An 18,906-nucleotide genomic window follows, 5' to 3' on the forward strand; every position below is an offset into this window, starting at 1 on the left:
GAAGTCCAGGTATGTTTTTCATCATCTTTAAGTACTTACTAGCTCGTTTGTTCAATCTGCTACGTCTTCTTCAAGCCTTGGGTTGGGCTATCAAATAATGAGGTTATCTTTCTTTTTGCGAAATTTTCCTAGTCGACTGAAGTTGAAAAGATACTAAGACCCTCGCGCCTAGGAGAGCACATTGACCTGTGGGCTCCAATCACTACCTTAACCATCAACTGGCATATTATGTACCTCGGTGTACCATTGAAATAATCAATCTACTACAACGTTTTTCATCGTTACGTATTTATGATCATCTAACATTAATATTTCAATGAAATTATGTTGACTACATCATTTTACATCAAGTGGCAATGTTCTTTTTGTTTTTACTATCATCTAACATGATTAATTATTAATGTAATATACGGTATTTCAACGAAATAACGTAAATTACCAGTTTTTCATTTAAATAAAGTTACTACTTGCTGCCCCCTACTACTATACTAATGCAACTTTACTTAAAATGATACTTTACGTAAACACAGTGTTAGATGATTGTAAAAAAGGAAAAAACGATGTAGTGACTGATTATTTGAGTGGTACATCGAGAGACATAATAATACTACTGAAGTAGTAGACTGTAGTGACTCATTATTTGAGTTGTACACCGAGATAAAACATTATGCATAATAGGCCTGCTGAGAGTGGTTGCTATGGAATCGAAAATTCTCCCCGAGGCGGTAAACTCATACCGACGTAACATGATAGTTCTAAGCTCCATGACATTCAAATAGCAGTTACTAACGAAATATTTCATAAATTTTTTCTCATTTAGACTTTAGCAACTGAAACACATTTACGGTATTAAGGTTACGTTTTGTATTTATTAAAATTTCTGCAACAATCAATATTAATATGCTAATAAATAAATTCGGCAACAAAAACAACATATAAATAGTTATTGGTATATATTTGATTTTTTTGTCAAATATCTATATAATTATTAGAAGTGGCGTCTTCCTTATATAAATAACCACAATCTTCGAAAAATTTAACAAAACCAATAAAAAATAAATGAAACAATAAAGCCACAAGAATGCCAAAAACGCTATTGTCATCTCGTTGGAGCAGAAAATTATTTTTTCAAACAGTAATCTAAAACTAGTTTTTTGCTTCAAGATTGTTTAGGCTACGACCTTCACGTAATTAAAAACCGAATTCCATCGTTATCAGTGTCTTTTCTTTATTTTCCTTTTATATCTAAGGATCTGTCCACATTCAGTGTAATCATCATAATTTTTTTTTCAATTAAAATATTTATAATTTGTAAGTGAAATATTCTATTCTATACGATAAAATCCCTGAGGAAAATCATCACACATTTTGGGATAAGTAAGTATATTATTTAAAAACCAAACCTCTCACCATTATATTAACAATTTTGTTTCTTGATCCTTCGGTTGTTGGTAATTTAAAGTTTCAATAATTTCTCGAAAAAAATTGGTCAATGACCAATGGTTTGACCAATGATGGGTTTTTAAGTTCATATGGCAAATGAACTTAAAAAATCATTTTGTTTATTTTATTTTTTGAATATTATATATAAGTGTACAGTGTCGTATTCTACCGTTGACATGACTATTGCCAGGCTTATCTTATTAGATACATTCAAATCTAATTTTGATATTTAGTCAAAAATATCTTTCTTTTAATAAATTCTACAAATGTGGAATGGACCCAAAATACTACGTCCAAAAAATCGCGAAGTGATCATTGTAAATTATGATTTCTTTTTTTTATAGTAAACAATTTATAATAATGCGAAGGAATGAAGAGTCACTGAGGAATGCAAATAAAACGGCGCCTTCGATTCGGGAAAACCTCACAAAAATAAATCGGTGGCGCCTAGATTTAAAGCAAAGATATTCAAAAATGACTTACGATCATTTTATTACTTACAAGATTGTTTTTGTATTATAAAAACACCTCGATGATATTATTGTTCTAATAAATTAAGAATTTACTACATTATTTATCAAGCTGAGCAGGAATAATATTTATAGAAATAGAAAATATACTTATTGACTATACTTTGTTGTTTACTATTGAAGAAGTTTGTTTATGAGAATATATCATCATCATCATAATCATCAGCCTATTTTAACGATCACTACAGGACCAGACCTCCCTCCATATAGGAGTGGGGATATGGAACTTAGACCCACCACGCTGTTCTAATGCTGGTTGACAATATTAATAATAATAATAATAATTTTTATTTAAAGGTATTTACCCAATATAAAATATACAAAAGTAAAACTAAAATATACAAAAGTAATAATAGTCATTAACTGTTAGATGATAATGATAATGACCGGGACCAACGGCTTAACGTGATCTTCGAGGCGCGCAACACCGACTTCTTAACTCCAGGCTGAGAATTTAAATGAAATTTTATACATAATTGTACGGATTCTTCGTGCTTGAGTCCGACTTGCACTTGGCTGGTTATTTACTTACCATCTGGGTCATTTGCTTGAATTCATGTGCATGTTTTTTTTATTACTATACTATAATTTGTAAGGGTAAGTATCAATAACTTAGGTATGTACATCTAATTCATTTTAAATTATTAACAATTGCCACTTGACTTAATCTTTAATCGCACAGGCTACGTTATTATTACATTTTATTTATGTACCGAATTAGTTAAAATCACATTCGAGATTGAGGAACCACAAAAACTAGAGAAGTGTTAGTTGTGGTTACTTAGTTATTTTTAAGTCGTAGTCAAACTAAATTGTACAACAATAATTCCTATTAGTTAATTTGAATCACTTCAATTGCGTTGAATACATTTTATTAAGCAGGTCTTCAAGGACGTAAACCTGTATTATAAGACACAACGTCCTTACCTAATACCATTAATCTTGGTTCACCTCCTTTGACTCCGTAATAAATCGCTAACCATTTGACATTATTATATTCTTACGATTTATTACCAATGAAATGATTATTCTATCGGAGAATGTTCATAAATTCTACTGGTTCCTGTTTTTATGACTTCATTGATTTACATATCTTTTGAAATTTATGAACGTTACGACTTGATCACCAAACAACTATAAGTAAAACCGATTCTTACGTAATATTGGTTAAACTTTAAATGCATAAACTTGCAATAATAATGTTGCATAAACTTTACTTATCATCTTTTGTTTCATTTTCATTTCCTAATACAATTAATGGTTCTCTTCTTTCATTTATTTTTTATCTGTTACTTTATTTTTCTACCAGTTGACAAAAGCTTCTACAACTGTCATAAAATTGAGGCATCTTTAATTGTTTTTACGTATAAAAGTATCGATTATCTGTAGTTTTTTTCTATTTTGGGTTACATAATATTATTATATTGTTAAAAAAAGACTTCCTGTTTCTTTTTATTAGAGTTTTTTTCAATATAACAACCAATTTTGCATTATTTTAAGGCCATGACATTGAAATTGTCTTTAAATCCAGCTATTAAGTACATAAACAAATGTAAACAATAGATATTATGTTTTTTTTTTAATATTTACATGAGAAGTTCAACACAATTAGATATAAATATATTAACTAATAGTAGTAAACATTCATTAATTCTACTTTTCTTTTATTCACAGCTAGGGTTTAGAATACCCTTCCCAAGTCTGTGTTTCCTGAATCTTAAAACTTGGGTATCTTCAAAAAAAGAGTGAATAATCCCTGAGCTATTGACCTTCTAGGCAAACGTATCCCATCATAAACTGTATCTACACTTACCATCAAGTTAGATCATGGTCAAACGCGAGCCTATTTGCGTAAAAAAAAGTTCAAATCATTTAGCTTGCTCTTCATTAAGAACTCTTCTTAAAATTTTTCCAGATGGATTCTTTGGAATATTATCGACAAACTGAACTTCTTTTACTCTTTTGAAAGGTGCTACTCTGTTATTAACGTATTCTATAATATCTTTATCGCAAAGTCTGGAATTTTTATTAAGTACTACAAATGCTTTAGGCTTTTCTCCGGTCTTGTCATCTGGTATTCCAACTACTGCTGCATCAAACACTTCGGGGTGCTCTCGAATAATGCTTTCTAACTCTGCTGGTGGAACTTGATAGGCGTTTACCTGTAATTTTCAATGGCATTTTGATTAAAATATAATGTATTTTTCAAAAATTTAATGACTTAAGCTGTTTTAGCGCCAATAAACAGTAAAAACCAATGTTTATTTAATGTAAATGCACTGCAGATTCGCAATGGTAAGTGACACACCGTTTAAGTACTTTGGGGTAACCTTTACCTCATAAGACTTTATTAAAGTTAAAATGGATTTTTAACTCTCCTTACAACTAGTGTAGACGTTGAAGAGATATTCTTGAGCAATTTGCCAACAAATCATCGCCATACTAATTCAAAATTACTGAAATCATAACTGTTTTAGTTGTTAATTTTGAATTAGAAATTGAGGTTTAAAAACATTATGCCTTTTGTTTGATTGCTCTTAAAACGTAAAAATGCCGCCAACTTAGCACCATATAATTTTTTTATAATTTTTTTTTTGGGTTTTTACGAACAATGTACTTCGCACTTAACTTTAGAAATGACTGTATTCAAATAGATATAATTTCACACTTTCTGGTACTTCCCAGTTTACCATGTGTTTGATAATTGATAAATACACAATGATCTTTCGAATCGTTCTCAGTACTTAGTCATTCAGTATATTACTATTTAGTTAATTTGTGACTTTGCACACCCCAACTAAATCAATTTAAAGTAATTGAAACCTGGTGCTTGAAATTCAGTTTATTCAGTAAAGAAAAGATTTCGATATACTTGGGGTCGAGTTCACCGACATTCGTTTAAACGGCGTTTACGAAACCGGCCCGTCAAATATTAAACGTAATTTGAACAAGGAGCGTTTTTATCCTGTTCACCAGATGCTTTTTGACTCTGGTTTGTAAACCGAGCGATTGAGAACGGCGAGTGAATGATCTAGGAATAATTTATTTATTATCTATAATAGCATTGCCAATTTTCGAGGCATTAAGGGAATCAAAACTCATAGTAATACTATTGTGAAACATTGTTAAAAATTGCACGCTAATTTAATCAGTAGGTCTTATTGGAAATTGTATTGTAAGAACTATTATAATCGACAATAGAAAATAAATTATTATTTTCTGAGGTATACATTTATAATTAAATTTTAAGAAACAAATCTGAAATTCAAGAAAAGATCAAAGATCAAAGAGCAAAAAATTATGCGATTCCTGAACTATTTATTATGATGCTACATACAGAACTCTCGGTGAGCGAGTCCGACTCGGACTTGTCCGCTGTTTTATTACCTTTATTAGTTCTTTCAATCTATCAGCTATAATAACATATCCTTCTTCATCAATCTGCGCCAAATCCCCACTCCTCAACCAACCGTCAACGAACACATCTGAGTTTGCTTTTGGATTATCTTTATAACCTTTCATCACATTTGGACCTTTGACCAACAACTCTCCCAGCTGTAATTACAATGTTTTCATTAAATATTTGTTACCTATTATTAAAATTAGGAGAAGAGGAAGGCCGAAGCAGAGATGGACACAAGAAATAAGACGGATAGTACTGGGAAAAATGTGCAAGGGACCGATAATTGTGGAAAAGCTTGGAGAAGGCCTTAGTCCTAAAGGACAATCAGACAAACTCTGAATTATGGCTCTTATTCTTGAAGTTTAACAGTTATTATTTTTAACCATATTATTAGGATCACCAGTTTTTTTGGTCCAGGTCAGCCTATTTAGCTTTAATAATATGATTCTTTCCTCCCGTCACAACTAAACATGAAATGGAGGACAAAAACTGACGAAAGAGAAAACGATACATATTCATAATTAAGTCTTTATCTTTTTGCGCACATCTTATGCCAACTGACAACTAAATAATTACTCATAAGCCTGTATTCACTTCGTTATTAGATAAAAACGTTGTAGCATTCGACTTGAGTTTATCTAATAAAAAAAGAACAAATACAACAACATACATTTACATAGGAATTATCCTATTGACATACAAATTCGCAAATGATAGGGAGCGTAAAAAGAAAAGAGGACTATATAACATCGTATTAATGGTTTGGATGTTCGGTATTATGAGCGCCTGTATGAATTGTTCCGCAAATATTACAGAAGTTGTTGTGATTGAAAAACAACAATAAGTTTTAAGGCCAAATAATAACTTAGTTCAAATAATAATGACAAAAGTATAAGGACATTAAACATCCTGTTGATTCGTACCTCATTGGGACCTAGAGCATTCATATCACTATCCACTATTTTTAGTTCGCAATTTGGCAGGGCATTACCAACAGTGTTGTATCTCTTCGAGGTGTTTTGTGATATCGTCACCAAAGGTGATGCTTCAGTCATGCCGTATCCTTGGCCAAAGTGCAATTCATGCTGAAATCAACAATAAATTTTGAATATTAGATTTGTTGTATTGATTTAAAATGTATCCAATTTAATTATTTGTAGCGAGTTTTCAACATGTTGCCTTCGATAAGTATAATAGCAAATATATTTAAGCAGATAAAGTTGTTATATTTGGTAAAAGGTCTTTGTGCTGACCTCTGACTCAATAAAAATATTTATAAACACCTTGGTCTTGAGCCACATACGAGTACATGTAGTAGCTCTTTCCCACGTTGCCCCTTCTCTTTCTTGTACTTACAATTAGAGGCTTATATCTAGCAGTGGACGTCTATAGACTTAATTCTGATAATGATAATGATAATGAGGACGATGATGATGATGATGGTGATGATGATGACGACGACGATGACGATGATGATGATGATGATGATGATGATGGTGATGATGATGATGATGATGATGATGATGATGATGATGATGGTGAAAATTTATGAAGAATTGTATAATTAAATTAATCAATCAAAAAAAAAACTTACGCCCACTTTGCTCAAAAATCTATCAACGTCAGCCAATGGTAAAGGCGCTGCCCCAACAGTTGCGTATTTTAATTTTTCGAAATGCTTTGAGCTCAGTTCAGGATTCGAGGCCAGAAATAAAACTGAAATAGTAATGATTAAAAACTTAATAAACAACATTAATTTTCACATTTACTACATTCTCACAGATAGTGCATTCTCAAAAATTTATATAATTAAATATTTTCAAAATTTTAATATTTTTAATAATAAATAAATATTTAAAATTGTGAAACTAAAACAAAAATAGTTACAAAATTTGGGAAGTCACATTACATATTGAATCTGGTTATTTTAAAAAAGTTCTCTTGTTATTGTTGAAAAAGTTATTTTGATAAGTAATCTCATCTTACCTGTAGGAGGAGCCAGGTACATACAACAAATTTTGTGTTTTAAAAATGCATTAATAAACGTATCTGGTTGGAACTTCGGAAGCGTCACTAGTTTTAAACCAGCCGATAGTTTTTGAAGAGCAACAACCGATATGCCATAAGAATGGAACATAGGAAGATAAGCGAGTGCTATGTCTTGATTTGAAGCTGAAAGAAAAAAGTACTATATTCGTTCAAATTTCTAATAACTTTGTGAGTTAAAATAAAGCATTTATCTAGAGCTAAATAAGGACTAAGTAGCAGACGCCACGTGGTTTCACTTATGTATTTCCCGTTCTCGTAAGAATACAAGTATAAAATATAGCCTATTTATATAGGGATAGTGTAGCTTCCCAAGAGTAAAGAAATTTTTCGTATCAGATCAGTCGTTTCGGAGCCTATTCAAACCAAACAATTTATTCTTTCCTCTTTATAATATTAGTATCGATATCTAGAAGTATTTTCATAATTGCTAACGTGACTTGTAACAGTTTCAATTGATCCTAGGATGATTTAGATTGATATGCTTTACTTTTGCCAGGTGCACAATATTATAACCGCAGTTAAGTCATAACTGCAATTTTAACATCTATTACAATGGTTAGTGTAACTCGAGTTCTAGGTCAAAATAAAGGCGATATAGAGATTTCTTTCTACTAAGATATTCTCAGTTGCAGTGAAATTGGGTAGGTATTGTTACATATCCATGCCACAGAAAAAATAGCTAATCGTCTGCCGCGCTCATTTTCATTAACATCAGAATCACGGCAAACTTTCAAGAGTAAAATGAACTGTCAACCGCACTATGCTACAGCGCACGAACTGTGTAATCGATAAACAAGCTGAGTCAAGCCCGTAAATTAGATCAACGTGGTGGATTTATGCTCCAACATCGCTTTTTTTAGATGGTGGAAGGTCGAACGATACTATAGGCTGACGATGATAAAAATGAAAACATTCCTTACATAATTGTTTTAAAAATTAAAGTAGATACTCACCTGTGGTATCATCGAATTTCTGGATCAGTTTTTCGTATTGTTGTTCACAATTTGCGACCATATTTCTATGCGTCAACTCAACACCTTTAGGTAGCCCTGTTGTACCACTCGAATATAGCAGTAAAGATGTATCGTGAGCTGATCTTTTTACCTCTTTTAAAACATCTTTGTCCAAAGTATTGTCATTAATAAGTTCCTTAAAAGAAATTGTTTCTTCAGGTCGATCTACATCAAAATCAAGGGCGATAATTGGCATGCTCAAGTTACTTTGCTTTAAGGCTTCTTTAACTGTCGGCACATTTGATGGGTCAGTGACAATTAATTTCGCATTAGATGATATAATCTGTTTTTGCGTTTCATCTGAAATCACAAAGAAAATTGATTTCTTTGCTGTAACCTTTGGATTAGTAACGACTTCGGCAAAACTTTTTTCGTCCGATTGCAGTGAAACAAAACTTCATGATGCTGTTACCAACGTAACAATGTTACGTTTTATAGATAATGTGATCTTTCTGTACTATTTAGCAGAAAATTCATGGTTAATTTTAAGATTTCGATTAAAAATACAGGATTATTTAAGATTCACATCACAAAAAAAGAAACAACATAATAAATTAACTAATTCAGTGTACAACTAGCATGATGTGGCTATTTTAAGATAGTAACCAAACCGCAGAAAAAGTAATATAATATCTCTGCCTATCTATTTATAACCTATATCATTTTAAACGAGCATACACTTGTAAGCGAAAAAATCACTCATCATCAATGATCATCAATGATCAATCTCGAAACCGCTTAATTTTAAAAAGTTAAAATATGACAGGGACTAGTACACGTCCGCTATTAAACAAATTTTGCGAGAGGTCCAGATTTAGAAAGTCTACGGGTAGACAATGCCGCGGGCATCCGCTAGTAAGAAAAAACAGCAAAAAAAACTCACAAACAGTGTAACTTGGATTGACAGTGGTAACGAAACCACCAGCAGTAAGGATACCTAATAGTACGATCGGATATTCTGGTGAATTGGGTAACATAACACAAACAACATCGCCATCTTTGATCTTGAACTTTTTTCTTAAAGTAGCACCAAATATTTCTGTCTTCTTGTACAATTCGAAATAGGTGTACTTTCTGTCGGTTACACCACAAATCTGTAAAATAACAACCGGGAAGGTCAGTACTCGTATAAGAACTCCATGCTAAAGGTATCCAGCAGTGGACATCCATTGGCAGTTAATGATGACGATATTGGAATTGATTTGTGTAAGTATTTAGTACTTTTCGTAGAAAATTTAATCGCTTGATAAAAAACTTTAATGAGTTCGTATTCATGCGATAAGAAACGTGTTTTGTTAGCCCCCATTCGCTCGAGCGTTTTATTAACCTGCGTTAAAAAAGCGTTCAAAATATAGTATGAAGTTAAATAAAGGTCAACTAGTATTTTCAACGCCCAAAATTGAAAATGCAAAAAAGCGTTGCGTTTTTAAAACGCTGACATGTGAACATAATACTTGGGAATGCATTTGTTCTATTTGAACACTTTTTTAACGTCTGTAAAAAGCGCTCGTGTAAATGGGGGCTTAATGTAATCATTTTGCAATAGATACCACGCCAGACATTCTTATAGTAAGAGATCCGGCGTAAGAAATATATACCCTCATCTGTTATTTAATTGGGATAAGAAATAAATGATAGAAAATATACACATTGACACATTGCAAATAAGTTGCCTTGTAAAATTGCGGCAATACTTATTTGGTTTGATTAATAAAACTAGGTGTTCTATCTGGTGCGTTGCACACACACTTCACAGGCTTATTAATTTATTATTAACATTCTACTGTTTAACCTCAATGTTTCTTGTGGTAATTTTAAATATGCTGTACAAAGTTTTCTTATTTTATCAATCTCGTGTCTTTCATATGTTTTGCCAAAAGTCCCATGTTGAGAGTTTAGTATTAAATGATATATTTTTATCTATCTACTTCCCTCATAGGTTCCTTAAAACATCGTACCCTAGTTAAGATAATATATCCAACAGAATTAAAAACGTAAAGGCCTGCTTTCACACTGCAACTGTGGGGGTGGGGTGCCAGATGTAAATAATTGAATATCTAATGTTGTTTAAATAACCTCATCAGTTATTTATTTCAATTCAATTCAATTCAATTAATTTATTTGCAATTGTACAGTTACATTAGCTGGTATACAATAAAAGTTGTCTAATACATCGTGTGTAAATGAAAGTTTATGTTTAATTTGACTGGATTAAGTTATCTATGATCTAGTATATTATAGTCTCCAAGATTTTGTATGAAATACGTGTCTGGCCGCAACTTAACTACTATTTGTAACATTTGGCAACCTATTGTATTGTGTCACTGTGAATATTATCTATCATTTATTTGTTATCACAAATAAATAACAGATTAGAGTAGGTATATATTTCTTATCCAGGATCTTAGACTATTAATCTTGTTAACTAATAAACTTTGGACATACTCTTTGTACCCACCTGTTTTGTTGTCAAGAATATCACTAAGGGTATATTGCACTCGCTTAGTTACTATTCGTATTCAGATTACCTACGTGACCTTTAAGTGTTACTTAACAGCGACTTTGTATTTTAAAATTCATTCGTTATGTATAATCAAGCAAAACAGTAGTTAGAGTACTTACCTTAGATTAAATTTATATATCTATTATTCTATCTATTTCTATTAAGATTATTTTGATAATTCGGATGATAATAATCACTTCTTTTTCCAAAAGTATATTAATATTAGTAAGTTATATTAAATAATGTACGAGTAAACATGCAACCAATATTTCAATAGAAATATTTTTTTGTCAATTAATCTTGCTTAATATCAATTTAAGTTAATGTTACTCGTAAGATTACCTTTTTGTTAGTGTTTTTTATTTTTGTAACTTACCACTGCTGTTTTGTCTGACCACTTATCCAAATTTTTCCACAGATATTCAGTAATGGTTGCTTCCGGTATGACTCTATCTTCAAACGGAGATTTCACAGTCTTATCTACAGTCCAAATGTGTTTCATTTTGGATAAACATCCTCTATTTTCTATTACACCTTTTAACGCTTTAGTTAACAACATGACGTCGTTTACGTCCAATGAACACTAAATAAAATAACTACACAAAGTATATTATAATATGATACACTAAAGAATATTTATTCGTAAGTGGAATTAAATTTAAAACACGACTCTTCCACTGTCAACAGTTTATCAGAATGATATGATTGTGTGTGTTTTATTGTACTGTTTATTCAAATATACTAGTAATACGCCTGCCATTGACAGTAAAGCAAGTTGTAGAAATCTTAAAATACACCGCGCTCCAAGGCCTCAGAAATTAAATAGTTCGTGCCGTTATCGTCCTCGATATAACTTCGGTCGTCTTCACTAATTGCTCAATAATTATAAACTATTCAAAGAAAATGAGCTCAAAGGAAATCACACTAATAATAAAAAAGGCCAAAGTTTGTTTGTTTACATTTGATACTGCAACAGCTGAACCGATTTAGCTGAAACTTCGAAAGAATATCTGTATAATCTGGATTAACACACTCGTTTTCACTATTCATCCCGAAAAATCTATGATTTGTGAAAGACAGAAATTTACAAGAACGGAATCGCGGGCACCCACTAGCTATATTTAAATAAACGACGTTATAAATAGCTAAAAGAAAATTATAGACCATTTGCAGGAATAGTAATTTATTTAACTATGAGAAATCGATTATAATACAACCTATAATTTCTATATTCTATACAATAGAGAAGATGAACTATTGTCTTCTGAATAATTATTTTTTAACGTCCAGCGATAAGTGTTAATCTAATAGTGATGGTCATGTGCGTAAATTATAATCCCAACGTAACTAAGTCTGATTTATTAGTAATCAAATTTGTACAAAATGTTATAACATAACCCCGAATAAAGGCGAAGTGCTAAAGAAACAATACGATGCTAAAGTCAATTTATAAAAAGCTTTGATTGAAAGTTAAAAAAAAATATTATCAATTATAATTTATTTAATTTTAGAGATATTCAAATTAATACAAATATTAAATTTTCGCTCAAATTAATAAATGTTAACTATTAGTAAATTATAACAAAAAACAAGGAAAACAAGGAAGTAAAATCTAACCAAGGTCAAAAACACCGGCAAAGGCATCGGCATACTATTTAAACTCAATTATGTGTGTACTATTTCTATTCATAATATACTTGTAAAGAGCTCACGTCACACATCACAGAAAAAATTTACGATACAAATTGCTATCTTAGTTAAACATATACAATGACAATAATCAAATACTAAGGTAATATAAAATTGTATTCTACTCGTAGAACTAGACACACATTTTACATCTCTCTAGAACAGAAAGAGAGTCGTAAATACAATCAATAGTTCAAAACGTAAATGTAAGACTATATAAGTTAACTATTTCTTAAACTAAAGGCCTATAAGAAGTCTTCTTAAAATTTTTCCTGATGGATTCTTTGGGATGCTATCAATAAACTGTACTTCTTTTAACTTCTTATATGGTGCTACTCTCTTACTGACATACTCCATTATATCGTTTTCACTCGTACTGGAATCTTTATTCAGGACTACGAAACCTTTAGGCTTTTCCCCTGTTTTATCATCTGGTACACCAACTACAGCTGCATCAAAAACTGCTGGGTGTTCCCTAATAATACTCTCTAATTCTGCTGGTGGAACTTGGAAAGCATTTACCTGTAATACAAAAGATATTACATTAAAAACAAAAATATTGAGCGAATATGTATGGTATGAATATTATAATACTATGCTATTAGAATCATTTTTGTAGCTTAATTATTTACCTTTATTAGTTCTTTTAGTCTATCGGCTATAGTAACATAACCAGATTCATCGATCTTTGCCAAATCACCACTCCTCAACCAACCATCTACAAACACCTGTGAATTTGCCTCGCGGTTGTTTTTATAACCTTTCATCACATTTGGTCCTTTTATCAGCAACTCTCCTAACTGAAATATAAACATAGTTTACAAAGCATTATTTAAAAACTTAGTTTTAATACGTTCTCAGTGATAATACGAATAAATGCCCTTCCGGCGTCTGTGTTTCCTGACATGTATAATTTGTGCACCTTCAAGGCAAGAGTGAATAGACATCTTCTAGGCAAACGCGCTTCATCTTAGACCTCATCATTGCTTTCCATCAGGCATGATTGTGTTCAAGCGTAAGCCTTCATAAAAAAAAAAGAATTTCAAGTAATTTCTAGTAATTTTCATATTTTTTTTTTAAACAAACCTCATTGGGACCCATATTATTCATTTCACTGTCAACAATCCTTAATTCAGAGTTTGGTAATGTAAATCCAACTGAGCTATAATCTTTATGATCATTGGGTGTTGTTGTCACAACTGGCCCAGCCTCAGTGCAACCGTAAACTTGACCAAAGTGTACTTCATGCTGAAAATTTAATTTAAAGTTTAGGAAGGACATTTATATATTTTTATCATGCAGCAGTGGGGTGATCTCCTCCCGAGTGTCGGGTGCACGAGTAAGAGTGAGAGTAAGAGGCGGGGATCTTGCTCTCACGGTGATTTCTTCCAAGCTCCGAAAGGGGTTTTGGAGCTTAGACGTCTTAATCTATGGGTCGAGTTGTCAGTGCCCCTATGTGGACTGCGATTCCTCGCTATATAGCGCTGGGACGGTGTCATATTCCACTTATCTGCTCTAACGTAGTTCATAGAGGTTGTAGAGGTCGTCTCAAAACACGCTGACTTTACATGGTAAATGCCGAAATGGGAGCCAACAAAATAAAAAAATCAGGTGCCCACGATCAGGCAAAATGGTAAATTGTTTATGCCGGAAAGCGGAGCCCAAATAGTGAGATAACGCTAGATTATTGTAATTTTATCTATACTAATATTACAAAGAGGAAATTTTTGTTTGTTGTTGAGTTGGCTCTAAAACTACTGAACCAATTTGAAAAAAAAGTGCTATTGGCTATGTTTTATCCCCGTATTACTAGGGGGACGGGAACCATGCGGGTGAAAGCTAACACAGTTAACCCGTAAATAGCTCCCGTATTACTTTTGGTAGGTGCATTAATTTTTTTTTTTTTGGATACAATTGCAATACCAAAATAGATTAAGTCAATTATTAGTTTAAATAAATAAACTAAATAAATAAATTAAATTAAATAAATTCATGTCTCAAATACTTACGTCCATTTTACTCAAAAATCGCTCCACGTCAGCTTGTGGCAAAGGCGCTGCTCCTGTTAATACATTTTGTAGCTTCTCAAAATGGTTTGATTTCACTAGGTGGTTTGATGCTAGGAATAAAACTGAAAAAGTTGGATACATTATACAAAAATATATAAATAAAGGATACTTATATAATTGGTTGTGATTACTTGATTGTTTGTAACACGCGATCTATACACGTAGAGTCATAATACATACCAATCTTAGACCAATAGTAGTTAATCGTGGGACATGGCATTGCATGCACCATTCATATATTATAGCTTGGCAAGTTCGTTCCTAACACTCCTGATGATCCGCGCGGCCAGGGGGCGTGTAGCGATGAATGAAAACCCCACGACTGATGCATCTCACTTGCCCGTACGCACGTTTTCACACCCGCGCAGTCTTTCCCTTCCGTCGCCCGCATATCATGGGAGTGTGTACCGAAATGGTACCACATATTTAAAAATTGCAAGTAAATAACATAGAAGCGAGTAACGTTACAATCCTGCGTGAACGCAGCGATTGCGTCATCCCCTCCTTCCCCGCGCGGGCTCGGCTCGATGCCCGTCGGATTTCGAACGACGAGAGTGTGTCGCTCGCTATTAGAGTGGACGCACGTTCCGAATTATAAAAATTAAAACCCCGAATTATAAAAATTAAAACCTTTAAAGTGAACCCAAATTGTTCCATAGTAAGTGCAGTGCGATTCCCCGCATTAGGGTAAGTTTTGAATGGCACATTAAAATACTTTATGCAACGTAATATCTCAATGTCACCTTCATCACGGCTTCTTTGTTCATTACTTCTTTGTGTGTGTATTTTATTTTTCTCTTACTTTTAGCTTACTTACATTATACTAGAAGAATTGTATCTTTTTTTATCATAATATTAGTGCAATAACCATGAACATTCGGTAAAATTAATTATTAGTCACATATTCTAGAATGTTCATACAACTTTTTCTTTGCTGACCCGCAATTCGAATAAATCTTCAATTTATTCGAATCATTTAGCCTTCAGCTTATTATATACTAATTTTGTTTTAAATATTACTTCGTTCTGGTTGTTACCACCACACCGGCATTTCTTCTATGTGTAAGTACAAACCTGTTTCGCACATCCGCCGGTCAGTGGTCACCAGGACGAATTGATATAGCTACCGCTAATTAGGTACTGTATCGATTCCAGGGTTCGTCGCCTTCGTCGCTTTCGTCGCCTTCGTCGCCTTCGTCGCCTTCGTCGCCTTCGTCGCCTTCGTCGCCTTCGACGCCTCCGTCGTCGTCGTCTTCGTCGTCGTCGCCGTTGCTCTTATTCTTCGATGCACGGATTATACATCAGGATAAACAACGAATCGAATCATCTACGTGTACACGTGTCTACGCATCCGACGTGCCCTGAACCAAATCCCGTCGGGTTCTCCGCGTCCTGGTGCCACCTTACATCTCGGCATCACAACAGGGGAGTACTTCATACAGCAACATCAAAGATTAGCAGATAAAATACGGACTACCACGACCCTACAAATTTCGTGTGCCTACCGCGAGCTAGTATTTTAGATTAAATTATTGAATACAAATTATATTTTTATCTCACCGGATTTTATTTAATAATATCTCCGCCCTGCTCTTACCCGGTCCCGGTGCACTGGCGCCCTTGTCGTGGTTTATCTGCTTTTCTTTTTGTTGCCTAGTAGTAGATTTGTACGGTGCATGGTTTTTTTTTGTAAAACGCTTGATTTTTTTTGGTTTGCAGTAACTGAGGTGAACGTAGTGTCCTTTTATTTGTAATCGTTGACGATTTTAACGAATTAGTGCATATTTTTTTCTCAAAAAAATATTAAATTTATTATTATTAATTTTTGTATATTTGACTGGAGGTACGGTCAACAAAAAAAAAAACTTAATACCATATTTTTTCTTATTGTTAAAATTTATTAAATGTTATAAGTGTATTTGCGTACTTTAGCACTAGTTTACTAAAACTAAAGGTGCGTTCACACCAGTTGCAATTATTTTCTTTTTTTTTTTGTTTTTCATTTTTTATTTTTTTGTTGCAAATCATTATATTATTTCATTCATTCATATTATCAAACCAAAGCGTTCTGTTAAATTGATTGTAACAGAACGAAGATTTCGTTTTTTTCATTTTTTTTTTGTGCCATTCCATACATACCCTATCATATAAATTTTTGTTTGGTTTATTTAGTTTTTTTTTTCTCTTATATTATTTGTTTACTTACTCATAATGTCGTATCCCATAAAATTTTTTTCACTGCAAAAATCCGAATTGGAGTATGAGGTAGCGGTAAGAGGTGAAGTTCCCGCCAATACAGTGTCTGACCTCAGGAAGCAAATAAATAAACTGGGTCAGTTATATCCTTCGGAGGACATACTGTGCACCCATCTCGAGCCCCAGGAGGATTTAGACAATTGTGTTGAATTATTAGAAAAAATAAATTTATCAATTACGACAGAGGTCACAGATAAGAATGTATTAGGTAGGCACGAAAATCTTTTGAATCACTTATATCATAGACTTAACAGAATAGAACCTGGCAAACAACAGCTAGATACTAAAACTCAATGCAATTCCTTATTTAAAGAATTATATGAGCAAATTATAAACTTAAAAAATAAAAGTATTGACCCGTTATCAATAACTACTTCGAACACGGATCCACAGTCTTCTTCACCTCCACTAAATATTACTGTCACTTGTGAAGGCAATAATAGGTTCCCTACTGAAATAGGTAAATTAAAATATGACGGAAAATCATGCGTCCGTTCATTCATTGAGCGAGTCAATGAATTTAGCTTAGCTCGTAATATATCAGGCACTAAAATTTTAGCCTATGGTACTGATATTTTTACTGGTGATGCCATCCATTGGTATCGCAGCGTCAGAGACCAGGTTTCAACTTGGGAAGAGCTAGCCGTTCTTTTAAAGCAGGATTTTGACAGAACAGACTATGACTACCGCTTATTATCAGAGATTCGTGCTAGAACTCAGGGAAAGAGCGAAAATATAACTATTTATTTATCAATTTTATCAGGCATGTTTGCTCGTCTGTCAAAAGCCCTGCCGGAGGAAGACCAGCTCGAGATAGTGTTGCACAATATTCGGCCATGTTACGCAAGTACTTTAGCATCCGCTACGAATATCGAATCAATAGAACACTTACGAACATTGTGTAAGAATTATGAAAATGTTCAGTCTCGATTATCCCAGTTTCATGAACCTATCGCCGCCACTTCAGATACTTTAGCACCTGAGTTTGCATATAAACAAGACGCAAATATTAGTAATAAAAATAATTATAATTCGAATTTTTACAAAAAGTTAACTCATCCTAGTAATAATAATAATCAAAGTAATTACGATAAGCCTACCACTAATAATATCGATATTAACAAAAAATATTTACATTCTATTAATAAAACTAACACTACTAACCCTACTAAAAATGTTTTCTGTCCCAGATGTCGAAATAATACCCACAGCTTTCATAACTGTAAAAGCACAGAGGTCATTTGTTTCAAGTGTGGATTAAAAAACTTTAAAAAACCAGAATGTCCCACTTGCAATCCAAAAAACTAGAAAGGCAGAATTGTATGATTAAAGGCCACCTAGATAAACAGGAATGGAATAATTAATTGGTTAACAACAATTAAAAATTTTTTCGCCTGTTACAAAATTTCTACAATTCTGCCAAATAAGCCTCTAGGTGATATTAGACCTTACGTTAATGTAAAAATTAATGGCATCGAAGCGTCAGGACTTTTAGACTCTGGTGCAACAGTCACAATTATTGGAAACGGTTCTCACGATACATTGATACGCAGTGGTCTTAAACTTGTTGAGAACGGAACAAATATCTCAATAATTGCTGCTGGCGGAAACGTTTTTAAAAGTATAGGAACTATTAACTTACCTATAAGTTTTGAGGGTCAATTTAAAATAATTGAGGCTTTAGTTGTTCCCGAAATACAATTGTCACTTATATTAGGCATTGATTTTTGGAAATCGTTTAATTTATGTCCTAAATATTTAAGTACGCTTAGTTTTACTGCATCACTGGCAGACACTAGTGCTAAGTGTACATCGGAAAAATTGCTAAATTCTTATAATAATTTAAATAATACTCAAAGAGCTATTGCTGACAATGTCATCGAGCAATTTCATGACATTTCATTTACAAATCGTGGGTTAGGACGAACACATTTAATTACGCATCGCATCG

At 32.8% G+C, this 18,906-nt stretch overlaps 1 protein-coding gene across 1 annotated transcript in view; it reads right to left on the reverse strand.

Annotated features, from left to right (window-relative positions):
- Positions 1 to 936: 936 nt before the first annotated feature.
- LOC112050465 (uncharacterized) overlaps positions 937 to 18,906 on the reverse strand; it is a 29,335-nt gene continuing 11,365 nt past the window's right edge. Inside the window, exons 5-17 of the mRNA XM_052886314.1 lie at positions 14,640 to 14,761; positions 13,717 to 13,878; positions 13,263 to 13,430; positions 12,869 to 13,152; positions 11,737 to 11,809; positions 11,318 to 11,524; positions 9,322 to 9,532; positions 8,379 to 8,738; positions 7,363 to 7,548; positions 6,971 to 7,092; positions 6,300 to 6,461; positions 5,361 to 5,528; positions 937 to 4,135 (exon numbers count right to left, since the gene is read on the reverse strand). Coding sequence (XP_052742274.1) covers positions 3,842 to 4,135; positions 5,361 to 5,528; positions 6,300 to 6,461; positions 6,971 to 7,092; positions 7,363 to 7,548; positions 8,379 to 8,738; positions 9,322 to 9,532; positions 11,318 to 11,524; positions 11,737 to 11,809; positions 12,869 to 13,152; positions 13,263 to 13,430; positions 13,717 to 13,878; positions 14,640 to 14,761 — 2,519 coding nt within the window. The 3' untranslated portion in view covers positions 937 to 3,841. The remainder of the gene's footprint in view (positions 4,136 to 5,360; positions 5,529 to 6,299; positions 6,462 to 6,970; positions 7,093 to 7,362; positions 7,549 to 8,378; positions 8,739 to 9,321; positions 9,533 to 11,317; positions 11,525 to 11,736; positions 11,810 to 12,868; positions 13,153 to 13,262; positions 13,431 to 13,716; positions 13,879 to 14,639; positions 14,762 to 18,906) is intronic.

The sequence above is a fragment of the Bicyclus anynana genome, chromosome 16 (assembly GCF_947172395.1).
Source record: "Bicyclus anynana chromosome 16, ilBicAnyn1.1, whole genome shotgun sequence".
NCBI classification, from domain to species: domain Eukaryota; kingdom Metazoa; phylum Arthropoda; class Insecta; order Lepidoptera; family Nymphalidae; genus Bicyclus; species Bicyclus anynana.